The 27,807-nt window shown below is 37.6% G+C and overlaps 1 protein-coding gene across 2 annotated transcripts; it reads right to left on the bottom strand.

Annotated features, from left to right (window-relative positions):
* On the bottom strand, positions 1 to 27,807 carry igfbp2b (insulin-like growth factor binding protein 2b). Of its 2 annotated transcripts, XM_079428945.1 has the most exons (5): positions 27,193 to 27,807; positions 8,866 to 9,023; positions 6,585 to 6,620; positions 6,176 to 6,316; positions 1 to 3,364 (listed from the first exon to the last, which is right to left on the bottom strand). In XM_079428945.1, exons 1-5 carry the CDS (start codon positions 27,533 to 27,535, stop codon positions 3,206 to 3,208), a joined length of 837 nt encoding a protein of 278 aa, XP_079285071.1. In that variant the 5' UTR covers positions 27,536 to 27,807; the 3' UTR covers positions 1 to 3,205. The 2 variants fall into 2 exon arrangements, with proteins under 2 accessions (XP_079285071.1, XP_079285072.1); XM_079428946.1 differs by lacking the exon at positions 6,585 to 6,620 and having other exon boundaries at positions 27,193 to 27,748.

Below are 27,807 nucleotides of genomic sequence, written 5' to 3'. Positions count from 1 at the left end.
TCTGAGAGGTAATACATTTAATCATGCTGGATTTTATTACAAGATTTTAAAACCAATGTCTATTTTTGCATGCATTTATGGCTTTTTCCATTGCAGTTGTACAGAAAACTCAGTTCATGCACCATTTGCATGACAGTGGACACAAGGAGTATGCTTTGAGTAATGTATGTTATTTAATACCACAGCATCTCGTGACATACAGGATACGCAATGAATTACAGAAAAAAAGGCATGTGAGATGCTGGCATGGCACAAGGCATTTGGATTTGCTCAAGAAATTCCCCCTGTCATTTGTGTGAGACTCTCCAAAAGCAGAGACCGGCTCTGACAGTTTTACACTGCACCAGATGGCAAGCAATCCTTCCCACCGTCACACTGGCTCCAGGCATGGCACAGCATCGAAACATTCACACAAATACACACAAACACACACACACACGCATCCGTGAACACTTCCATCCCATTGGAACCGCTCTGGCAAATCAATATGCCCGAAAACCACAGGGATTGGTTTCGCACTGTTTTCAAACTAGGCCAAACTCGAGCTACCGTAAAATTTACTGTGCCACCGGAGGGCAGGCAGCGATCTATTTTGGAAACAAACCGAAACGGAAAACTCGTAGCCCGTGTCTCAGCAAATCTATCCGTGAGGCACCAAAATCACACGAGGCTGCACGATTCTGGAGAGCCAGTCTGTTGCAGTAGTTAGCGCAATGCTAACTAGATAAAGTAAATACATATAAGCTACTACTAAGGGCGAGCGAGATGTGGTAATACTGTGAAATATACTGACGGTTAATGTGGTAATATATCAAAGGCTAAGCTACAAAAGCAAACTCTGGGCTGAACACTGTCTAACACGTTAGGATCAATGTTAAAGCTTAATCGACTTCTATTTCTGGATTGAGCTGTTCGATTCAACGCTCACAGAGAAAGAGAGGACGGGAAAGAGAGAGACAGATGGGGAAGAGATATTAAGAGGTAGAGATAAGGGTAGTGAATTAAAATATAACTTAAATCGAGGGATGTTACAGCTGCTGCCCTTTAACAACCCTTGATTGTTGTTCACAGAGCCAATTTTCAGCGATATGACAATAAGGTCACATATAGTGGCATCCAAAAGGCTACACTGAAAATACAGGAATCAGAATTTTAAAAGTTTAAATTTATGAGCAGCACCTGGATTCTTGTCCCATTTGTGATCAAATTTTCAGAAGCTTTGGCCATTCACACAGGCTACCAATGACGTCAGAACACAGTAGTAGGAACGCCCATTGCAATCCAACAGTACATTGATCTGGGGGCCTTCAGCAATAAAACCCGCTGTGTGTCCGTGTGAACAAAGCATTACAGATCACACCTGCTGACAAAGCAAGTTAACCCATTAAATCTCACTGGTCACATCTATTTAGACTCTAGAATGCTTCTATTTTGCATTATTTTGGGGTCAGTAACTTTTCTTTTTTAAGAAACTGATACTTTTATTCAGTAAGGATGCAGTAAATGTAAAGTGACATTAAAGACATTTATAATGTTACAAAATATGTTTTATTTAAGTTCAATTATGTTTTTTTTTATTCATGTTTCATTTTTTAAAACATGCTCAGAATCCTAAATCTTTATTTTATAGATTTTGAATCCCACTGTATGTCACTTTATTGTATGTTACTCTATTTGATCTTTATGACCAGCTGAGCCAATTTTTACCCAGTAGTAATGTCAAATATTTTCATTTATTTATTTTAGAAAATTCTGGTTGCATTGGGCTGTTCAAGGAATAAAACACGTTTTCACTCAGCTGGAGGAATAAATGGTACAAGAATTGGTTAAACAAGCTCACTAAACCCATGCACCACTTCACATTCCTCCAAGGACTCTTCAACTAACCCCATTCAAGCGTTACACTGGGCAAAATCACCCTTGCCAACCCCCAACTCATCCCTCCGCAGATGAGAAGTGAAGCCAGGTGAGGCACAGGCCACTGGCACTGCAGGCAAACCTGTGTTTATATATAGGCACTTAACCCACTTTATATCACATTTGTCAATGTCAGCCCTGTGTCCTAATCTAGCCCTCTGTCAGCACATCATTAGTAAATGCTGATCCCCACTCTACAAACACACACATACACCACCTGCATTTTACCACATTGTAGAGAAGCAGAAAGAGAACAGAGGTCCATCAGCTGCCAGGAACAGGGATAGCCAGATCTTGAGTACTTGGAAGCAACAGCAATTATTGACTGTAAAAATACACTTGAACTTCAAAACTTATGATGCTGATTGAAGGTCAGTAATATGTGCCAAAAAGCAGCCTCGTTTTTAATTTAGTGATTGTTTGACATTTTGGGCCTTTCGCACCTTGCACTCCAATTGGTTATATGGGGTGGCAATTTGCGGCGACACCGTATAGCAACTCACGTATGTGGCAACTTTCAGCCGAAGCAACTGAATGGAAACAAAAGCAGTGGTTTAGAGACACATTTTGAAAATGTTTTGGTCTTAAAAATGCAACATTCATGCAGAAAAGACGCCAGTTTGATGCATATCGACAAATACTTGAGTACTTATGGTTGATTTATCTGTTGGGTACTCAAGCAGTCAAAATAGCCAAAAAGCACATCTCCAGCCCCTCTTGCACAGATCCTCTCAAATCATCCAAAAAAACGACCCCTCTGCTTTCTATTTTTGGTTTCAAAAATTTGGGATTCACTTTTAAATCAACGTCAAGCTGCTGTTTTTGTGCGTTTGCAGTTGCTGTCTGTTTCTGGCAACCAATGGTGCAAAAAAAACATGCCACCATTTTATTGGGTCTCCAAAGACAAAAGGGAGAATTAAAGGGACACATCTTCGCACCGAACAGCTGCAAATGCTGTATAAGCGACTCTCTGCAACCAGTCACAAGATTAAAAGGCACCGGACGAGCCTATAAATAGGCAAAAAAAAAAAAAACAATCACTCAGAGTTAAATTTGGAGTACAGTTATCTGGATTTGAGAAGGGGGAGCTTAAACTACCTGTCCTTGACTTGTTTGTCTTTGCTGGCATGTGACTTTCCACACTCCTATCGACAATACAGATCATACTATTGCGAAAATATACATACACATACACGTACAGAATTACACACATGCACATCGCTCTTGCACTCGCTTTAACTCTCCTCGTTTTCGACCCAGGGCGTCTCCCTTAAGGGCGAGGGTGCGTCTATTTCTGCTGGCTGGTGGGTGGTTCCAGCTCGGGACCACCATAGTACTGGCTGCAGTTGGGGTCTCCCCTCACTTTGGGGGATGAGGGTATCTGGACACCAGTGTAGGGGTTGACACACCAACACTCGCCCCTCTGTCCGTGGCTGGACATGTTGCACTGGAACACAAGAGAGAGATGATGATGAGAGACGGGCGGGGAAACGGTGGGTGTTGGGGGCTTAAATGAAGCTCTTGGGCGAGTACGGGGTGGAGACGCTACCCCAAAACAGCCCTCCCGCCTCATTTGGCCCAGCACGTCTCATTGACCCCTACTGAGCACTCCCAAAATGAGGTCATAATTGAACTGGACATAGCTGACGCTGAGACCCAAAATAGGCAAAAAACTGATTTTCAATTTTGTCCTCCAATGGCAAAGAACAAAAACTGACAGTTACAATAATTACAAAAAGAACAGGATGATTGCAATACAATTAAGTGTGGTGAGGTACACTGTTTTGAGCCTTGGGAACAGGGTTTTCATGTCAAAACAACATACCCGTTTACTTCTCCGGGACATGTTTGTCCTGGTTTAAGCTGCAATATGTCATGCCAGGACACAGAAATATTATATCATAATTGTGAAAATAATTATTAACTCATGAAGGTTTCAGTTAGCAAGCTCTGTCAACATGTCAAAGTCTAGACAATAGACAAAAAGGCTTTAGAAGTGAATAACCCTATTTTACAAAACATTTTATTTAGTATATAGTTATATACAGGTGCTGGTCATAATAGAATATCATGAAAAAGTTGATTTATTTCAGTAATACCATTCAAAAAGTGAAACTTGTATATTAGATTCATTCATTACACACAGACTGATATACTGTATTTCAAATGTTTATTTCCTTTAATTTTGATGATTATAACTGACAACAAATTAAAGTCCCAAATTCAGTATCTCAGAAAATTAGAATATCAAATAAGGCCAATGCAAAAAAAATGATTTTTAGAAATGTTGGCTAACTGAAAAGTATGAGCATGAACAGTATGAGCATGTACAGCTCTCAATATTTAGTTGGGGCTCCTTTGGCCTGGATTACTGCAGCAATGCAGCGTGGCATGGAGTCGATCAGTCTGTGGCACTGCTCAGGTGTTATGAGAGCCCATGTTGCTCTGATAGTGGCCTTCAGCTCTTCTGAATTGTTGGGTCTGGCGTATTGCATCTTCCTCTGGTCAGCAGCAGGAAGCATGAAGTGCTCTAAAACGTCCTGGTAGACGGCTGCTTTGACCTTGAACCTCAGAAAACACAATGGACCAACACCAGCAGATGACATGGCACCCCAAACCATCAATGACTGTGGAAACTTTACACTGGACCTCAAGCAACGTGGATTATGTGCCTCTCCTCTCTTCCTCCAGACTCTGGGACCTTGATTTCCAAAGGAAATGCAAAATTTACTTTCATCAGAGAACATAACTTTGGACCACTCAGCAGCAGTCCAGTCAAGACGCTTCTGACGCTGTCTCTTGTTCAAGAGTGGCTTGACACAAGGAATGCGACAGCTGAAACCCATGTCTTGCATACGTCTGTGCGTGGTGGTTCTTGAAGCACTGACTCCAGCTGTAGTCCACTCTTTGTGAATATCCCCCACATTTTTGAATGGGTTTTTTTTCACAATCCTCTCCAGGGTGCGGTTATCCCTATGTTATCCCTATTGCTTGTACACTTTTTTCTACCACATCTTGTCCTTCCCTTCGCCTCTCTATTAATGTGCTTGGACACAGAGCTCTGTGAACAGCCAGCCTCTTTAGCAATGACCTTTTGTGTCTTGCCCTCCTTGTGCAAGGTGTCAATGGTCGTCTTTTGGACAACTGTCAAGTCAGCAGTCTTCCCCATGATTGTGTAGCCTACAGAACTAGACTTAGAGACGATTTAAAGGCTTTTGCAGGTGTTTTGAGTTAATTAGCTGATTAGAGTGTGGCACCAGGTGTCTTCAATATTGAACATTTTCACAATGTTCTAATTTTCTGAGATACTGAATTTGGGACTTTCATTAGTTGTCAGTTATAATCATCAAAATTAAAGGAAATAAATGAATCTAATATACAAGTTTCACTTTTTGAATGGTATTACTGAAATCAACTTTCATAATATTCTAATTTTATGACCAGCACCTGTATATATATATACACACACACATACTGCATATGTAAAATTCCACATATAAGGTAAGATAATTATAAAATTCATACAGATATGAATAATTTGATCATTTAGTCATGAGAGTTTATATTTAAATCTCAGTCATCTACTTGCAGACATAGGTATCTTTACAAATCTAAGCACAGTTTGAGCCACTGTTAAGACTTATTATGAAACTCCTGAGCAGACGTGTGACATCAGAACCTGAGATCCAAAAAGACTGTAAAAAATGTTTCCCATTTCATCTCATCAGCATGTAAAAGATGAGTAAGAAAGGCATTGAGATATAAAAGATTGTACCTTTCCTCTGATGTCTCTAAAAACCAAGGCAAGTCACCCAATAGACAGGTCAGTCGGTCAGCAAAATTTTCATTAGCTTGTAACTCTCAGCTCAGATACGGTTGCCTTGGCTTTGATAAAACAGCCCTTCTGTAGAGAATGTGGGAATGTTTTATATACCGTTTCTCTTTGGCTTCATCTTTGACTCTTTATTGAACCTTCCACATGAAATTGGATAATAAAACAGCAGGATGCTGCAGATTGAAAGGTTGTGCAATGTCTCATATTCCTATTTCCCTATAGTGAAATTAACACCCGCTGCCATCCAAATGAGAGTACTTTTTGTGCTAATCTCCCGGCCAATGCTGCAAGTGACCTGCAAAAATCTCAAATTGAAAATGGACAAGAAGACTTCAGAAGAAAAACTATTTGAGCTACCAAAGCTGCTAATTTCCGACCATGATGATGTCTTTGAAAGTTTGAGTCAAATATTGGTCTTTTCACCTGCTTAAGGTTGTACTGTCCTGTCTTGTCACAGTTGGGGAACTTCAGGTCATAAAGATTTTCCAAAGGTCCCTTGTTGTCATGGAACGTCATTCGGGAGATGTTCTCCAAAACTCTGTCCAGCTCCTGTTGACACTGGCTCTGTAAGACCAAACACACACACACACACACACACACACACACATTGGTTTTTATGGTTTATAGGGACTCTCCATAGTCATAATAGATTTAATACTGTACAAACTGTATTTTCTATCGCCTTACACCAAACCCACCCAACCCACCCCTCATAGGAAACTGTGCATTTTTAGATTTTCAAAAAAAACACACAATTTAGTATGATTTTTAAGTCTTTTGAATTACAGGGACACAAGAAGCGTCCTTATAAATCACCTTCAAATTGTAATACCTCTGTCATCCCGGTGTCATTACACAAATTTGTGTCCTCAAACCACAAAAACAAGCAGACACACACACACACACACATACACATACACACACAAACACATATTTGAGTATCTCTTTAACTCTTATAACATTAAACCACATTTTTACATGCTCACTACTTTGTTTTGTCAATCTTCTTTATCTTAATACACACAATTCTGTAATATTTTCACAATGTTTCCATTAAATGCACAAGATTACAGACAGAAATGATGTAAAAAGAAAATTGTGTGTATGCTGTGCCAAGGCATCAGAAATCTTTCAGTTTAAAAAAATATGCTGTTGATAAACAAGTACAGTAACATCTGGAAAAAAAATAACTTTAGAGGAAAATTCGGGTTGTGAAATGCAATTTATAGTTTTTTTTATTATTTAATAAAACCTGCATTTGAAAAGTAGCAAAAATAAGTGATGGCATAGAAAAATGTAGTAAAAGATAAAGTTAATGTGACCTTCATATAATAAAAAGTTAGTTCTAATAAAACTCCTCAAAAGAAACACTCATATAAGGAGAGCTAGATAAACAGCAGTCCGGCGGCCTCATGAAACATTTGTGTGGCTGATATAAATCTCGTACTCGAGCTAATTTGCTGGCTTAGTTCTGCCTCCCCACCTCTCCGCAAGGACAGGCATCGGCATCAAAGACCATTCCTGTCTCCCGTTCCTTCTCTTTTCCCTATATCTCTCATGATGGCTGCTCCCAGCTTGGCCCAGGATAAGAGTGCACTGGGAGAAGAGGGACTGCCAGGGATCTTATCCGTATCGTGCGGATGAAAAGTGCTCCATCACAAAGCAGTGAACAGTCCCCTGCTGTCATCGGACATGCCATTACCCTGACATTCTCCTTGAATGTCTGCTTTTCATGGGATATGTGATAGTTACACTACTGATTTATGGCCCCCACAGAAAACTTGTTTATTTGGTTTGGCATTTTATTATCCTACCATTATCACTGGTTTGAATTTGTATTGCCTTGGCTTCTTATTTTTATTGCATCTACCTTTTTATGGTACTTTCCAACATGCAGTTGCTTTATCAACATATCATTTAGCCGTAGTTACTATTGCTTTCAGGTCAGCCAAACCAGACCCAGTGTGCTTCATAGGACAGCTATTGTTGTCTCCGCTGCTGTTTGTTTATGGTCACAGATTGTCTTTTTCTTGAACTATTTCTTGCCTAATAGCAGCTATAGAATACGTTCAATGAGAAGGAAAATATGAGTCAATGTAGGACTGTTTTCCAGATCAATGCGCTTAAAGTGTCCTTTAAATGGTGAGGATATGGTAATATGACAACGTAACGCAAACAGGCTAGATATCATAAAGATGTCATGCAAAACAAGCCCTACATCTGAGCTACTTAGAAAACTACCAGAACCATTTACTTCAAATTGTACTTAAAAAAAAAATGACTTGCCAACTGAAGTAAATTAGCAAGACAATTTGTCTATTGGCTCAAAACATTATAGATTATGCCTAATAGAGATGCTGATTGGGGTGTTGCAGTGGTCACTTGGCTAAGGATTTAAGAGTCCAGGTAAAGCATGGTACAAGTCCAAGAAAAGTTAATTAAGTCTCTGTGGATTTGCGTGATGGCCAAATTCGACAAGCACTGGATCATTCCTTGTTTCAGCAGAGACGGCAGCCGTTTGTTCTGCCTTGGCAATCCCAATGCGACTGTATGCTATCACCGGGCAGTGTTTTTGACACCAGAAATCTCTGGCTATTTAGGTAACTAAGGAAATGATCATATGTTTTTGACTGAAATCATAGTGGAAATGGCACCAGAAACAAGCTTAATACGAAAAACACCCGAAAATCAGCTTACAGCAGTTTTTGCACAGCTCCAATCACGAAAATAACATACTGAAGCAATAAATTATACACTGACAAACAACCTCAGACCACAGAATTATAGCAACATCAAATATAGAGGGTTGTACAAAGGACATACCGTAAATCTCAACCCCAGAAGACTGTGTTAGGAAAATTAATGTTTAGCTGATACAGAAAAGAGAATATCTATGTCACAGCGTCTGTGTGTGTTTGTGTGTGTGTGTGTGTGTGTGTGTGTGTGTGTGTTGCGTGAGTCTGTGGCGTTGTGTATGTGGTGTGTTAGTTTGATAACCAGAAGAGGGCACTGCCGTACTGAACACAATGACATTCAAGGTGAATACAGGTTTTTATATTGTAGGTCTAATATTTGCTGTGTTGCCCTGTGATTCTTCACAGCGGGACACTCACCTGTCTGGGGTGAGGTGTTTTGGGATCATCCTGGGGGCTGTACATCTTGGTCTTCTTGTTGTTGAGATGCTGCTTCACAGCTATTTCCTTGATATGCTGGTAGTTGTTATCTTTGCCAGGCTTTTTAACTGGAGGGGACCGCGTGCCGTTTAATTCTCCTAATGAAGGAAGGGTAGGTTAATGGATTTGGGCAAACTTTTATCATTGGCTCTCTTTCAATTCATGAGCTGAAACTGGCATACAGGATGTTAAGGGGAATTAAATTAAATTAATGAATTAAAATGGCAAGTTCAGCATAACCAAACAGAGGAATTCCAACACTAAATAAATAAAAATACATTTTCTGTAAACTACTACAGATTCTTCCACCATGGCCCATGAACTTAAAGTCAGTTATTTGTATAAATAAATGAATAAATAGTACATACATATGCAAATACATACATATTGTACACATTTCTTTGAATTTTGAATTCTAAAAAAACTAAATTCAGTTTAATTCAATATAAAATTCAGAAACTGTATAGCTTCTTAAAATCCATCGTCAATTAAATTGTGAATACTGCACAACCCTTTTAGGTTAGAGGTTGCATAACAAATTGACATTTATAGAAATTTGGATTATTGCTCTCATGTCAAAGACCGCGAGCTATCTTTTTTGTCAATGAAAGCAAACCCAGGATCAGTGTTCTGGCAGAGCATCAAAGCAAGGCAGAGAAAAAGTTAAAGGCTGGGATTAATGACAGCTCTTGATTCAGATAGTCATAGAGGCCTGTGAAGAGATATGTGCCTTTTAAGTTAAAACGTGCCTGGCAAATCACAAGTGAACTACTAACAACAAAAAGAGACTTTTCTCCTTATTTAAAGGAATAGTTTACCAAAAATATTACATTCATTGTATGAAAAAAAAATAATCGTATTTTGTGTTGCACAGTAGAAAGAACACTTTACAGGTTTGAAACAGTGTGAGTGAGTGCCTAAACGATTTTGAATAAAATATTTTTTATTTTTGGGTGAACCATCCCATTAAGAAAAAATATATTTATAATTACTAATATTTAAAGCTGCAGTCCGTAACCTTTGAGCAAGTACATAACCAGCCAGTGTTCAAAACTATCTCCTTACCTTAGCCCGATTCACAACGATAAGCTTATAATAATGTTTTTTAATTTGAGTGGTACTGGTAGGAATTTGCAGGAAATTCGAGCATGGCACAGCATCATTACGCCACGTATGTAAACAAAAAAGTTGTCCCGGCTAGTAGGCTATCGCATGTGTGGATGCTGCAGGTGGTGGATCATTTATAGCCTTTTCTCACAGCAGCTGGAATAATTCAATTTATTATTTTGATGGCGGTTTGTAATCCAAGAAGGTTTGTGTGTTCATGAAACACAAGTGATTGAAATTAGATTATATTCCAGTTTTCAATGTGCATCTGGTTACAGATATCCTATGGGATTACACAAGTTTTGTATTTTAAAGATAACTAGTTCTAAGGAAGAATAATTTACTTTACTTTGTTTATTTTTACAGGGACAATGCACAATTAAAAGTAATTGCACCTGAGTTAGCTAATAGCTAATTTACATCTGCTGTCCCTGGGCAGGTAAACAAATAAAATAACATACAATATTACATATACACCACATAGAACATCACAATACATATATCCAGAAATATAAGATTAATAAAAACATTATGTAAAAAACACAGAACTTAACACAGTCATTAGTGGTTACAGATTTGTGCTGATAGTAGCCAAGCTGTCAATGCTTCCGATGTTTGTAGGTAAGGAGTTCAATAACCTCACTACTCTAACCGAAAACGCTGTTTGACCAAACGCGGTTTTTCAATACTGCGGTACTAAATCTCCCCTAGCAGATGCTCTTGTCCTACCGGCACTGCCGTTATGGGCCAGGCATCCCCTAAGAGGAGGGGGAGCAAGATTATGGATAATTTTGTACATCACTGTAAAATACAAAATTATCAAAATTTTACTTTTTCAATATGGTGCAATAATGATAGTCCCTTGTTTTCTTGTCTAGCACTTTCAGAATTTATTTATGAAGAGAGTACATGGGCTTAAGTGTGGTCGCACCTGCCTGTGACCAGGTTGTTATACAATATGACAAGTGAGGGAGAATCAAAGTATGTACAAAAAGTAGTGCAGCAGATTGAGACAGTTGGTCCCTGATGTTTTTAAAATTATTTAAATTAAATTTAACATTATTTATAACCTTTCTTACTTATTTTTTAAAAGACAGGTGTTGGTCAATTATTATTCCTAGATATTTGACATGCCTCACACATTTGATTGCTTCACCATTAAATACGATGTCTGGATTCACCGAGTTGTGTTTTCGTGCAGTGAAATACATGCAAACTGTCTTGCTTACATTAAGAGACAAACAAGACTTATTTAACCAATCCGAGACTTCCACCATTGCAGATGTCAGTTTGCTTGCAACAAGTTCTTTAGTTCTTGCATGATCAAAAAGCACAGTATCATCTGCATACATTAGAACTTTAACACCTGGACATACTTGAGGGAGATCATTAATGTAAATACTTAATAAAATGGGTCCTAAAATAGAGCCTTGAGGGACCCCTATAGGACAGCTAGCAAAAGAAGAACACTTATCAACCACTCTTGTACATTGTTTCCTCTTAATCAGATATGATTTCATCCAGGTCAAGGCAGTAGCAGATAAATTAAATTCTGAAGTTTGGAAATTAAACAGTTATGATTAACGGTGTCAAATGCCTTTGCAAGATCTAAAAACACAGCACCAACAACACCACCTTTGTCAAGTTGACTTCTAATTTTTTCGACAAAAAAACAATTAGCCGTTTCTGTAGAATGGTTCTTTCGAAACCCAAATTGCATCAGTTGTAAATTTACTTCACTTTCATTTAAATGAGAAACTAATTGGTCACAAACTACCCTTTCTGCAATTTTCGATGCTATTGGAAGGATACTTATGGGTCTATAATTTGATGGGAAAGTCCTATCACCAGCTTTAAAAATAGGTATCACTACTGCCGCCTTCCAGCAAGATGGAAAATAGGAGTTTGTTATTGACAGATTTATCAGATGTGTTAGAGGTTTGCAAAGAGATGATTTATAAGTTTAAAAAAATTGTGCGTTGATATCAAACATCTTTAGACTTAGATCCTTTTAAATTATCAAATATTTTCATTACAGTAGAATCTGAGACATTTTCAATTGTGAAGACAGGAGTTTCATTGTTTATAGGTTCTAGTACTTCTGACCTAGCACCACATGCCCACACACCCCAACTGCTCCCCGGGCGCCGCAGCATAAATGGCTGCCCACTGCTCCGGGTGTGTGTTCACGGTGTGTGTGTGTTCACTGCTGTGTGTGTTCACTGCTGTGTGTGTTCACTGCTGTGTGTGTGCACTGCTGTGTGTGTTCACTGCTGTGTGTGTTCACTGCTGTGTGTGTGCACGTTGGATGGGTTAAATGCAGAGCACGAATTCCGAGTATGGGTCACCATACTTGGCAGTATGTCACTTCACTTCACAGGTGCTTTAATTTCTCCTCAAATTGACCGACTAGGGATTTTGGTATAATATTAAAAAAAGCTTTTGCCCTCTTGTTGATATAAAAATTGTTGTTTTGACAACTTTCTTACAATTAAGGTCAAATTGTGGTCTGACATACCGGTTACCAAATTATAACATTTTGTAATTCTTTCAGGTTTATTACTAAAAATTAAATCTGAGTGTGTGTTGATTGAGTAACCCTAGTTTGGCCAAGGATAATTTGTGTAAGATTATACTGATCTGATATACTTTTGAGCTGATGTCTCTTAGCTTTTTCCATCCAGTTTATATTAAAATCACCTAAAACAATTAATTCAGTTTTCGAACCGATTTCCTTTAATACGGATTTCAATTTATCATAAAATATTTTTGTAGAATTAGGGGGTCGGTATAATCCACAGTAAAAGACATTTGGGGGGATAAAACAATAGAAATAATAATACTTTCTAAGTCTTGATGACTCCACTGAGCGAAGACAACAAGGTCCGCCCACTCAGCACCGCCAACTCGGCCGGACCAGCAGCAACGGAGCAAAACCAGCAGGAGAGCAAAGATGTAAATAATCATGCCGCCTCTGTACGCCATGTTTACACTAAATTGTCTTAATCCAATTCCAGTTCTCGGTTTGAAATTTGATTTGTAACAAAAGGCATTCTTATTGAGATTAATCTTGTACTTGTAGTTGGTTTTGGCCGAGCAAACTCCCGCAGCACCTGCCGTATTGCGCGTCCGCTCTGCCATCTTTCCTCCAAATAGTCTCAAAAATTAGCTTTTTGGGTAAATAAATTTCTTTATATGAAATTTGAATGGTAAGACAATTAGAGATTAGACTGTACAGAAATTGAAATCTAAATCTTACGCTAATACACACTACATACATGTAGTCACGCAATGCTGATGTTGTTAACATGAACAATCTGAGAACAAAGTTTAACTGTAATAATAATTTGCACAGTTTGATGTGATATGAGCTAAACAATCATTAGATGTAATCACCATTGTAGCACGATTTATTGTAAAGCTTTTTTTTCCTCAGTTGGTCAAAACAAAAGTGTCAGTCTTGTTACTTATTCAGATGACAATATCCAGTGAAAATTCTTATTTTTGTCATACTTCCAAGACGCAGGCTAAAATCTGTGATTCCAAAGTACAGTGAATATCCACACCGCTGCGGTGACTGACAGCCACACATACTCCTCAAAACATTAGATTCATCCGTGCTGGAGCAATTCGACCCACATTAAAAAAATAACTCCACAAATAACTGCAATTGCAGGTTTTAAACAGAGATGGCGACAAAGAGGCAAAACTTACGGACTGCAGCTTTAATTGATAGAAATTACTAATAATTTTGAGATATATTTAAAACAACAATAACATTTCATATTATTATGCTCAAAAAAAAGGACCAAAAACAAAAGTCCTCTGACAATAAGGCAGCATATTCGTCTCTGACCCCTTAAATTCAGGGGCAGCATCAAAGCACAGAGACCGCTGAACAAACCTTTATGTATTTGATTCCAAATGTACTGTAACAGCAAATATGTACTTTTGGACTTTGTGTGGGGCAAATTAGTTGCGTGTCCCTTATGGTAACGTCACTTGCACAGAGCTGGTCACTTGGACTCTAGCTGGCCCTTTGAAACTCTTGCCTGCATTCAGATCTGCTCTGTGTCTGGCCCATCGACATTAAAAAGCAGAACCCTCAGGCCACGAGCCCAGAGCCGCTCGAATGAAGTCAGCGTAGGGTGAGTATGGGAGCCTAGAGATCTGAAGGGGGGTGATCGCTCTGAGCATTGTCCAGCACCAAATACTGTGGTCTAAAGTTTCAAGCCCAATTGTCAGGAACAGACCTAAGAATAGTGTCTGAAATAGCGGGCGACTTTGCCAGAGGTTGCCTCATTGAAGAAATTATTGGCGGGCGTGCTTCAGCAGACACCTGCCATTACGTATCCTCGGAAGCATCCCTGTTCCACACTCTCATCCCTGGGCCTACACCAGCAACACTTCCCACTCACAGTTCCTCTCTCTTTCCAAAGGCTTAGTGTGTGGGCTGTGCGGTTGGGGAGTGGACAGGAACTCTTTTCGGGGCCTGGGCCGGTTTTTCTCTCGCTTCTCCCAAGGAAGCATGACACGCTGTTGAAAAGTCAAGTGCCACTTGTGAAGTTACATAGTGAGTCTATTCCAAAACCTCAACATCACAGACATACTTCTGGCACACTACCTGTTCAAATGAGAATATTTGCATTAAGACAGCATTACATCTATCATACATAAAAATTAAAAATACAATCCTATAAATGAATTGCAACAAGCTCAGCGGGGAAAAATGCTTTATATTTAAATTTCTGGATCGATATGGATTACCAACGTTTTCAACTCTTTAAACTAGAACTAATGTATTCAAAAAACACCCACTTGACTCAAAACCTAGAATGTGAATTTTGTAATGCATATAGGCAATCTGACCAACTCTTACCTACCACGTAATTTTCTGACAAATGAGTTTCCTTTGATTTTCTATAAAATGTGAACAATCATGTTATAAATGAGCAAAAACAGAGATTGAATAATCTTTGCATATGTCATTGGAAAAGTATATACAAAATATATACGACATGTCTCACTCACAAAATAGCAAGAATCTAAGAATGCGATTCACATATGCATTAAAAAAAAGAAAAACTGCAAAACAGAACAAAACTGGGTTTTTTGAAGCATTTTTGCAATTATTTTAAAATAAAATTGTTTCAAAATTAAATTTTAATAGACTTTCTGTATATGATGTACTGTACATGTTAAGATTTTGTTAGGATGCATTCAAAAACAAGTAAAACAGGGTATCCTGACAGATTTTTATAACTATTTTTAAAATTAACAACATTTATGATGTGACGTGCAAAAACAAAATCAATAAAATTAAATAAGAATTAATAAATTTAATTTAATTTTTTTTTTTTTAAATTACAGCACTTTTAATCACAATAACTTCCATCTAAAAACTGAAAAACAAAAAAAATCTCAAGGTCAGTTCTGCTCAGGTTGCATGCTACCACCCATACTCAAACACTTTAAATCTTCTCCATCACTGCTGATTTAGTTTAATCTATGCATACTTCTCTAATGAGCTGAAACTGCAGGCTCTCTCCAAGATTTAATCAAAATGCAGAGGTTTGACGGCAGGATTATAACCGGTCGTATTGGTTTACAGTACACAATCTACTGATATATACAAAAATGCACTCAGCGACACGCAACATGAAGCTCTTGTAACCAGTAAGCTCTGGTCAATTTGTGGATGAACTGAGGCCCGCTGCATGCTGGGAAAACAACCCAAAGACACTGACATTGATTGAAACCTGTCCACAGTTTACCCATCCGGTTAAACATTTACAGAAAATGCTTTTTCAACCCACACGGCTAGGAAGAGGGAGCTGATCAGCCATGTTGTTTTTCCAAACAGGCTGCAGTGAGCAGAATGTGTCAGTATGAAAAAGTAATGCAAGAAAAACATAAGCAGCTGCGATGCCCGAAAAGCCGGCTTGTATCTGGCACTCTCTCTTTCTTACATAACCATGTGGCCTTTTGTGAAGGTTGTAACTTCAAGAACCCGCTGTACCACGGCTGCATGAAATAACAGTGTAGAATGTAATTTAATTTCCTTTCTTTTGTGGAACTACACGACTCACAGGAAAGCTATGCCAATGTCCGGCAAAACAGGACCAGGTGTGGGAGGGTTTTGCAAAAGCTAACTGTTGGTTTTGGTGGGTGCAGAATGGCTTCCCTTGGGCATGTACAAGAGGTTTTTGGAGCTCAAATTTGATACGGCTTTCACTTGGCACATAATATGATACACTTGCAATATAGTTTAGAAAACCGAAATTGAAGTAAAGATATGCCAAAGCTGGTCCTCAAAATGACCACTGGCTGCATAAACAATTCTCTCTGATTCTCGATTGACTATGGCAATTAAGCTTTCAGATGAAAATATATATACAGTATATACAAAAAACCAACAAAAAAAAAAAAAAGAGTTGTCATTGGTAACTAAAACTATTAAGTAATATATTTGTTCAATTTAAAAAAAGCTGAGATAAAATGGAAATATTAGGTGAAATATTTAAGCTAAAAAATGTTGTGTTCCTTTTATGTAGCTAATAAACTTACTAACTTAAAATTAAACTAAAAATATAAAAAGAAATGAAAACTATTTAGGAACATTTTTGAAAAACTAAAAGTAAAATCACATTTACTAAATAATTTACTCAAATTCAACAGAAAATATTAAAATAAATGCTCATTCAAAATCTTAATAAAAACTATAGTGGTATATAACAAAATACTAAAATAACACTTGAAGAGAACTCTGATTTAAACCAAACAAAGTGTGAAAACAGCTGCAAGAGCTAGTTGACATCTTTCCCCATTCACCACAAGTATAAAAGACAATCCAAACCACTTCTACTATTCTGTCCTACAGGAACTTCCACTGATGTCCTTTGTGTGTCCTCTACATCATTAAAACATCTGTTCAGTGTCTTAGTATTTTGCACTCTCTCTGATTCCAAATCGTTCTAAGAAGTAATTTGTCACTATCCACTGGGAGCAGTTCCCCATTTTTTTCTCCCCCATTTGATGAAAAAGCATTTAAGATTTAATTCAGCCTAAACTACCCGCCGTGAGCCTCTTCTCAATACACGCTGGATCGTGCCAGCACTTTTCTCTGTCTTTCTCTTCTACTCTCCCTCTTTCTCTTATCTTTTCTGTAATTGCATATGCAAAAACTAAACAGCGAAGTTGTACGGTCATAAATCAGAGGCCTGCTGAGGGAGCCTCAATGATTCAGCAGCCACTGTGCACAAAGGAAATGTTCTCTGCAGACGAATGAGATTCAGTCCTCGAGTCTGTGCATGATTGTGTGTGCTTCTACTGATAAGTTCTTTATGCTAAACACGGATTTCAACAAAAAAAAAGTATGAGATGTCAGTAAATGAAGGACTGCTACAGGGAGTCATGCTGGTTTTCAAAGGTGCTTCTCAAATAATAATAATAAAAAAGTTATTTGTGAATGCACATTAAATCAATACGTATTATAGCATGCAAATAAATTGAAAAGTGCTGTATAGATATCCACTTATATATTAACACTCATGTTCTAGCAATAGTGCAAACTAAAACAAAACTTTATTTCATTAATGCATATGTGAATTTAATATTTGTAGTATTCCTCAACAGCAAGCAATTTGATAATCAGTTAGAATTTGACAAATAATAGTGACCTAGTTTCAGTGTTAAGATTTGAGCCTTTGAGGAAACAGCTTGAAGTCAAAGTTTTCCTCAGGAAATGCCTTGGATTCATTTTGTGAAGTATTGTTGATCTCCATTTGGCACCATAGCAACTACAGCCTCCTGAGTGTCAAGGCCTGCCTGAGCTTTTGACAAGCAGTTGAGCAACAAGTTTATAAAACTCAGTGATAACACACTTGGCACGGTGCTAAGTGTGGGTCTCAGGAAGACACTTTGCCAAGTACAGCTACCATTAGTTTACAGAAAGAATGTATTAAAGTCTCTGGAAATATTTGCTTTGACAGTGCAAAACAAGATAAAACAATCTTCATGCTCTCTTGATATTATTACCAAAATGTTAGATTAGCTCTACCAAAGTTGAAAATGCAGTCCAAATTATGGACTTTTACACTGTGTCCTAATCAATATTCAAGTGATGAGAAATTTTTTCACAATGAATTATATATATATATACATACAAGTACATTTTAGCGCCCGCCTGCATTATCATGGAAACTAGATACCACTATTGTTAACACTAGACAGCACTGAGGGAGGATTTTTTAGGCTACTATTTAAATAATATAATTTTAACTTGCTTTAACAGGTAGGAGAAATATACTAAAATTAAGCTAAATACTATGAATAACAGAAACTATTGAACACTGAATATACTAAACTATGGCAGCACTCATCCAATAAAATTTCAGAGTGGGCAGGGCTACCTGGCGCAACACAATACAGATAATATTGTGTCTTTTTCCACAAATTTTGTACATATGCAAATTCTATAATATCCAAGGTATACGTTTCTAGTAATTGTGCAATTAAATCTTATAGTCTATTGCATTTTCATAAAAGTTTAAGAATATTTGTCCTCTCCCCAAATTTGTCACTACCGAAACACATTAAGATTTTGCTCACATCTTCCCTGTACACTCTAAAAAAAAAAAAAACTTAAAATTTAAAAAAAAGTTTCAACTTAAAATAATTTGTTACCCCGCTGCCTTAAAATATTATTTTAAGTTGAAACAACTTTCTTTTCTTTTTTTCACAGTGTACAGGGAATATGTGAGCAAAATCTTAATAGGTCAATATAACTCTTCTTATTAAAATATATATTACTGTGTTTCGGTAGTGACAGATTTGGAGAGAGGACAAAAAGTCAACTAAAATATTCCAGTTGTCCCTTAAATTAACACTGAGTAACTTAAAATTTCAAGTTGGCTAAACTAAAACTTTTAAGTCAGTGGGGTAACAAATTAGTTTAAGTTTACAACTTTTTTAAACTTTTTTTTTCAGAGGTAAATCAATAACAATTACAAATTTTAACAATATTTCAAGTGTGATTTATGAGATTTGTTGCATTTCAAATCCAATTTTTCTGTAAAAAGTTGATCATACTAATTTCAAACTTAAGGATTCATTAGTTTGAATATACATCGAACCAACACTATCATAGCATCTTAGTTGATAATTCAGCATACTTTATTTTTGACAAAACATCAACAAAACAAAACAACCATGTTTAGCTCGTGACGACATATTTTCATTAGTGGCAGTAATGTTTTGGTAGCACACAATACAGTACAGATACATCACAATACAGAATTTTAACCCACATACTAAAATACAAAAATATTGCACAACTGTAGTAAAAGTTTGGGTAACACTTTATTTTAAAAGGGATACTCCACCCCAAAATTAAAACTGTAATTAATCACTTACCCCCATGTCGTTCCAAACCCGTAAAAGCTTAGTTCGTCTTCGAAACACAATTTAAGATATTTTGGATTAAAACCAGGAGGCTTGTGACTGTCCTATTGACTGAATAGTAAATTGCACTGTCAAGGTCCATAAAAGTATGAAAAGCATCGCCAGAATAGTCCACCTGCCATTAGTGGTTCAATCTGAATTAATGAGGCGACAAGAACACTTTTTCTGCGCAAAGAAAACAACAAAACGATTTTATTCAACAATTCGTCTTGTATTAGCTAGCACGGTTCTGAACAGTTGTACAGATAAAAACGAAATGTTATGGAATAACTTCCAAAAGAGTGTGTTTAATTATAGAAAAGCGGTGTTCGGTTGTGACGTTCTTTAAAGTTACGCACAGATTTGTCATACTTTTGAATATATTTGCCTCAAAATAATGGGGCCCATCTATAAATGTAGCTATGAGAAAGAGTGAAACAAATATTTCCTGATCATAAATGTATAGGGGTGTAGTTAAAATCAGTCTCAGCCAATGGACTAAAAATTTTTTTCAATGGACTAATTTTTTAGTCCATTGAATAAATGGAAAAATCTTTTTCCTCAAATTTAGGGGAAGTACCAACTAAATGATGATATATATATATATATATATTATTGTGGGTTTCAATAGATAATAACAGTACCTTGGTAAACAAGATCTAAGATTTGAATACTTAAATGCTTTTTAAATGCGTTTTTTGGTTGTGAAACAGGACAGCAGTTTGCATCAATTCTGTAGAATGGCCCATATAAATGTTTCTCAATTATAAAATCCAAAGAAGATTATAACTGAGCTGAAATCAGCATGACAGCTAAGATGTCTACAAATCATAATTCTTGTCAGTCATAACAAAATAGGCCTGCTGAAAGGAATGTAGCTGTGTGCCGAGAGATATTAACACAGCCTTGCTGCTACTAGACTTGTATTCTTTGCAACCATTTCATAGTGAATATACCTGTTGCAGTCAATATTGACATTTTCATGTGTATCAGTCAGGCAGGCAGGCAGCCAACATTATAGCACATAGTGAAAGACTGTATTTTGCTGACGCTCGTTCATCGTCTCTCCAGTCTGTGGGGGGTTGTCTAGGATGGCCTTGGGAGAGAGAGGACCAAGAGTTTTTTTTTTTTTTTTTCTGTTATTGCAATTGCTTGTTTGACACCATGACACTCCAGATGCCCCGGAGCAAAAGTAAAGTCACGGCGCCTACAAGGAGCCTCTCTGGTGTCACAGGTCTCGACAAGCAGCCGCCACCCAAGGCATCCCCACTGCAGGCACTGGAAAGGTGTTGAAGAGAGCGTGTCTCAGCACATCAGACCCCGAAGGGATCCAAGGGCAATCACAGTATACGCGATACAAGGAGAAAGAGGTAAAGGCTGAAAAACAAACATGAGATACAAACCGCTAGCTTGAATAAACATCAGATATATTTGTAGGATGGTGGTGAGGAGGCTGGATTTACTGGAGTGAATCGGTGCAAAAGCTTACAGGTGCATATTTTTACCTGACTTTAATGATTCATGACTCTATTCGTAAATTTAGTGTGCATTTTATTTTTAAGTATATTGATTGGTGTAATTTTGGATTTATCAGACTCATGATCAGAATCATTATTTGGATCCCTGGTTTTGTCACTTTATCAGAAGCAACTTAAAGTTCATTGACTGATGCTCACTTTGAGTGACGTTGATAGTGTTAACTACCATGATTAAAAATCTGATGTAAAAAATATTAATATTAGATGAAAAACAAATGAACAAGAAAGGTTTCAAAATGTGTCTAAACAATTCATGCAAGTCTTCTGAAGTCATATGATGACTTCCATATGAAGAACAGACCAAAATTTAAGACATTTACTATTCTTACCAAAGTTCACAAATATAGTTTGGGCTATATTCCAAGTCATCTGAAGTAATATTAATAATCTTCACCTTTGCTATAGCTTTGAAACCTCAAATGCAGTTAAATATATTCAAACCTACATGCCATGCAAGAACCAGTGGCATTTGCCATCAAATCTGGTGTGACATCTAAATATAGCATTTTTCTAATTAAACTCAAGTTGGAATAAGATCTGTGAACCCTTTATAATAGCGACTAATGGCTTAGATTTCAGTCTGTTCTTCACAATAAACTACCATGAGACTTGAAGTCGTATGTATACACTGCCATCATTTGGAAATAATGCAGCTCTTTTTATTGGAACAACGTGAAGGTGAATAAATGACGACATTTTCCATTTTTGCATGAACTTATCCTTTAAGTGCCATGCTAAAGGTCATAATGATGACAGAGGTCCTCAGATGTCTGTTCACGCATGCTGCAAAACAGTTCTTCAAAACATATTCTAGACTTCCTGAAACTGATCCAAAGTTAAAGCCAAGGGAACATTATATAAGCCAGCATCTGTGCACTGGTTAAGTGTCATTACTAAAGATGTTCCTCTCATCGGGTCCTAATGCATGCTCTATCATGTTTGAGGCAGCTGCCTGACATATGAACAATGCTAACTACAGGTGGTGCTCTATGCTCACAGTTAAGACCATGCACAGCGAGGTTTCAGATAATTAAGAGATGCTCAGTGTGATGAAACTACTGAATGTAATTCACCAGCCGCAGTGCAGAATGAGCCTTCATTTCAGATGCAATGCCTGGGTGCCAAATCACAACATTTAGTTAAAGCTATACCGAGGAGTGGCCACGCAGTAAAAGACAAAGGCATGCAGCGAACACAAAGAAGAGGATCAGAGGTCCTGGATGTAGCACCTTCTAGTGAGTTTCATAATTACAACATTCATTCATAGTTCACTGCATTCATTAGATCAGCAATAATTTGTGTTTTCTGTTAAGCAGAAACAGAAGTACTGGACCAAAACGTAGACGCTGGTCTTGGCTAACATGATTTCCACAGGACTTTCAGTGATCGTACTCATAGGACTAACTGGTTTGATGCAGATTTTGAATTCTTCTCACAGAAAAAGAAAGATAAATGTGTATGTTACAGACCACACACCCCACTGCCAAGTAATCTGCCAAATGGAGTTGATGAAACTGTTAGTTAAATGATGTTGTCGTCATTTAAATCACGCGGTTTCCCAAGTCCAACTACGATTTTATTTCTTCCAGAAAACATTAAAGAGAACGAATGCAGAATATCTGAGCTTCTGTTTTCCATGCAATCACAGCGGAAGGTGATTTATACTGCTAAGCAGCAAAAAGTAAAATAAAAGTATCATTTGAAAAGTCAATGTGACTAATAAAAGCTGGCTGTCAATGCAGTAAAAAATGAGAGAAAACTGTGAAAAAAAAGACTTGGTGCAGGTAACAAAGAGGAAAAAGTACACACTGTTCATTTACATATACTTCCAACAATGTAACAATGCGAAATTGTTATACCTTTTATCTGCCATATTCAATGTCTTTGAGAGCCTTACAATTGTTTTGTTTGACATATAGATAATAAAACTGTAATATTGACAGGAAAATCTCATTTGTATGTTTGTATGGAATGTATGGAATGCAAAAGCTTTGACATTAAGCCTAAAAATTTTCACCGAACAAATAAAATAACACAGTGAAAGAAAAACATGAGGGCGAGTAACGGTGAACTTTATCTTTAGAGCTGGCAGTATTTTCTCTTTATTAGAAACCTGCATTAGAAAGGCTTGGAAATGAGCAGATTAACTGCTGGTGCTGGGCAACCCTGTTGCTTAGTGTTTACTGGTATCCCAAAATACACCATTCAAACGCTGCTCAGATAGCATAGCAGGGCAGATTCACAAGGGTGCCTGGATGGGCCTCAAAGTTCATTGTGCAAAAGTCCAATTTGTGCCAGGAGACATTAGCCTTTCACCCTTGATTTCTTGGAAAATTCAACAGCACAACGGCTGCCAATTTGTTTCAAAGCAGAGGCATTTGGCACCATTTAGTCATCAGTAATTTGAAAATTCTTTATTTTATTAGAAATCTAGGTCACATATTTCAGTTGCATGGCAAAAGGTTAGAACTGATCATCCTGGCCTTTAGAGCAAAAGAGATGGCCTGTGATGACACCCACATGGGATTTTACAAATGATGTTATCAAGGCAACAGGCAGCACTGCGCATGATACACTTATTTCCCTATTCAGAAAGAACTAACCCCTGAGTAGGGGTGCGCGATATTGACCAAAAGTATCTCGATATTTTCTGGGATTTTATCGATAACGATAATTAGATGATATGTTGCTGTATGTTATTGTGCCAGTCCCTTAAAGACTGTCGTGGACAGCTGACTCCTAAAGTTTTGATATTCTTTATATTCTGTGTGATGGTCAGTTCACACTGATAGAAATGAATCTTTTCCAATAAGTTTAAACAAATTTTGACATTTTATGGGCATTTTTACCTTTAAAAAGCCATTTTTTCTAAAAGTGTCCATTATCTTTTGAGACAAATTCTTACATGTAATCAGTGAATTAGAATAATAAGACTTTTGGGCTGTTACCAAGCAAATTAAATCAGTATCAACAAAAGTCATCTTTGCAATGCAGAGAAATCACAGAAGCTGCATCTGAAATGGCATTTAGATGCATATACACACGCTGTTTAATGCAAGGCATGAATGCATTTAACCTGCAATTACAAATGCATAAATCATGTTTTCATTTATTAAACATAAAATGTTAAATACTGATATTTAAAATTATTTGAATAATAAAAGATACTTTGAATATGAAATTAAAACCGCCAGTAGGTGGGAGCAAGTCACTGTTAATAAGTGAGTCATTGCGATTGAATCGATTAATTTAAATGGTTGATTCATTCAGGAATGAAATGCCCTCATGTTGCTCAGAGACGCAAAACATGGCTGTGGCTGTGTTTGGAGTGATTTTTGTTGTCGAAATAAAGCAAAAACAGGAAAGATGGTGTCTAAAACGTAAGTCTCTTAATTAACTTCTTGTTTATTGAACTGTTGTAAAAAATCAATATCACATTTTTAATCATGGTAATTTTGAGCGTTATTTTTCATTTCTCTTTGTTTGAAATTGATTAACTAGGCTATATGAAGTGGTATAAATAGCCTATATACATTTTGTGCCCCCATTTCTTTAATTTTGAGATCATTCTAAATGTGTGAAAGTGCAGTGAAAGCAAAGTCCCTAGTCTTTGAGTGAAAGAACACACTCTAGACCAAGGTTGTCAAACTCAGTTCCTGGAGGGCTGGAGCCCTGCAGAGTTTAGATGCAACTGACCTAGCTAATCAATTCCCTCAGGCTTATTTGAAAACTACATGGTTTGTGTGTTGGAGCAGGGTTGAAACAAAACTCTGCAAGGCTGCGGCCCTCTATGAACTGAGTTTAACACCCCTGCTCTAGACTCAGTCTAGACTTTGCGTAATGAATGCGTGCACTCTGTAGGTGTGTTTTGAATGTTTTTTTGCAAAATACTCGATAATGTCAAATCGCACATCTTTAAAAACAACAATTACGATACTATCGCAGACGATATATATCGCACACCCCTAACCCTGAGAAAGTTTCAAAGACGTATACATATGTTATTCGGGGACCACCAAGACAAATAAAAGAATTGCAAATGTCAATAGTTTAACAGGTGATAAGCTTGTTTGCTTACTGAGGGGATCAATGGTCCCATGGTCAACAAAATTTCAACACTGATCATCCTACTGCACCCAAAAGTGTACGTTTCATTGCCACATATGTTATAGCCCAGAGGTCAGCAACCTGCAGCTCCCGAGCCGCATACGGCTCTTTCATCCCCCTGCGGTGGCTCCCTATAGCGTGGGTGTACAATACGCGGGGGAGGTGTCCCCCCTGAATTTTAATATAACCTAAACTCTTCCCCTGCACTTTTTCTCGGTCAAGTGTGTTAAAGAAGAGGTTTTCAAGGGCCAGTGTGAATAAATCTAGATTTAAATTAAAAGAGAAAAGATAGTCACGTCGTTTTGGATACGTTTTATTCATGATCGTTTTGCATACGGAGCGCTGAACACTCTCATGCGCTGTATGTTTCATTCATACTCAAAACCGGAGGCCGCTCTCGCGCAGAAAGTCCAAAACAGACTCATATGAGAAGTAATAATAAGTTTTGACAGGCATCCCGCTATCACTGTAGCTGAATAACAAGCATAATACTTAACTGATGAAACGTGAAGACGATATGGTTTGTGTGTGTTTTTCAAGTCTTCTCCAAGTAATAAATATGAATTATGGTAATTGACAGCATTAATTACAGTACAGAAGCTATAAAATATATGCTCTGCCTTATTCTGTGATAAAAATGGAAAAAGTGTTTGTAGAATATATACTGATTGTACAATCATAACCATAAAATTGTCATTAGTAAAATATTTATCAAAAATATTATAGAAGACAAATTATTGGTTATTGTCCAGCAGTGTATTTTATTTCTTAGCCAATTAAAAGTAAGAGATAATATTTTTTGTCAATTATACATAAATATTATTATTATTATTACTACATTTGACATTTCTGTCCCCCTCACTTCTCAAATGATTGCTACTCCCCTGCTCTGTAACATAACTGAATGTAAAACTTTAGCTATATGCCGTGTTATCTTTATTTGGGCATCAAATATTTTGTGGCTCCACATGAATTTTATTCAGTGGGAAAGGGGCCAAAATGGCTCTTTTGACGTTGAAGGTTGCAGACCCCTGTTATAGGCTGTCACAATGTTATAAATCTCCAATTGCTTCTAAGGGAGGCACAAAACCTCAAATGTCTAATGCTGCTGCTTATGTGATCTAATCTGACCGCATCAAAACCCAAGGACCATAATAATAAAAGCATAGTTTATATGGTACTTAATCCATTCAATATGTATAACAGGGTTTCCACAGAATTTGACAATAAGTTTCCATGGTTTTCCCAATGTTTTGAGTGTTTCTGACCAGACCAGATAAGCTTAACATAACTTGATCAATTTGGACCAGCAGTGACTAACCAATGACTAAAAAAGTCATGGAAATTTCTATAATGGATAAAGCCTCGTTCCCATCGGCAGCGACCTGCATTGATGAAACGACCTGAACTCAGTGACCGCTGAGGACAGGATGTGGGTGTGTCCAGCAACTCAAAGTTGAGAAAAGTTTAACTTTTGCAAAAATGGAGCACCTTGTTATGTAGATATTTTTGCTTTCCATGAACTAGATATTGCTCTATAAATTTTAATAAAATGCATATAAAATTATTATTTTAAAATCTGTTGTGTGTTGTGCGAGTATAATAATGTTGATTTAAATTGTATTTTTATTGTCTTATGTCGTTTATGGATAAGAATTACTGTAAGTTTATATATATATATAATAAAAATCTATAAATATTTAAATGTATTACTTCCACTTTATTATATTACACTTTATTTTATAATTACTTATAAAGCTATTATAACACATTTATAGCTGATGAAATACCTGAAACATTTTTATATTTAAATATATACTACATAAAAACCAGAAGCAGTTCAGACAGAAGTTGGTGATCTAACAAAGGGGCTGTATAAACAATCAAACAAGATGGTGGAGAAAAGGGTGCCAGAACAAAGACCCTGCACTGATATTTGACTCAGTGCTGATTTCCCAAATGAAGGAGAAATCAACATTGAGGAGATATCAAAGTGCAACATCATACGTACGATATGCATACATTTTGGCAGCGGCTGTGCATCAGTTCATGTTCACGAAGTCTTGAGACTCACCGCTGTGTCCTGACTCCTGGTTGGGCATGGTGGGCTCCAGGTCCACTTTGTTCTCGCATCGTCCGTGTCCCTGTATCAGCTGCTCCAGCGGTAACTCTGAATTCGCGCTCGGGTAACACCTCAAACCGTTCCCGCATCTCGGCGTGTAGACGCCGCACAGCTCGCCCTTCTGCCGGGCGCAAACCGGACAGCAACCGCATCCCGGTTCTCTGACAATCTCGCAAGAGGTGGTGAGCTTGGGACACGCCGCCTGGCGCTCCGCGGTGCAGCTCGGGCAGCGGAACACGATCTCTCCGAGCGAGCCGTGCAGGAGCACCAAACTGCAGAGCAATGCAGGAAACATGCCGTTATCTTTAAGTCTGACAGATGTCGGGATTCTGCAGGCGACTTCAGGTGGAAAAGTAAAAGTGCGTTTGGGGACAGGTGAGGTTCGCCGGAGAGATCTGCTGGGTCCTATTTGCTGTCATGTTACTCCGAAATGACATCACGTCAAAAGCCAGTCAAAGTCAAATACAGATAAACAAGTCGATGTGGTGCTGTTGGCCATTTCATCTGCGAGAGATATGCTGCTTGTTTTTGGGACAGTGTTTGTTATGTTTGCAACTATTGTGTTTC

Source organism: Barbus barbus (assembly GCF_936440315.1).
Source record: "Barbus barbus genome assembly, chromosome: 11".
NCBI classification, from domain to species: Eukaryota; Metazoa; Chordata; class Actinopteri; order Cypriniformes; family Cyprinidae; genus Barbus; species Barbus barbus.
The sequence above is the reverse complement of the archived record's forward strand: the minus strand, read 5'-3'. Positions and strand labels throughout refer to the sequence as shown.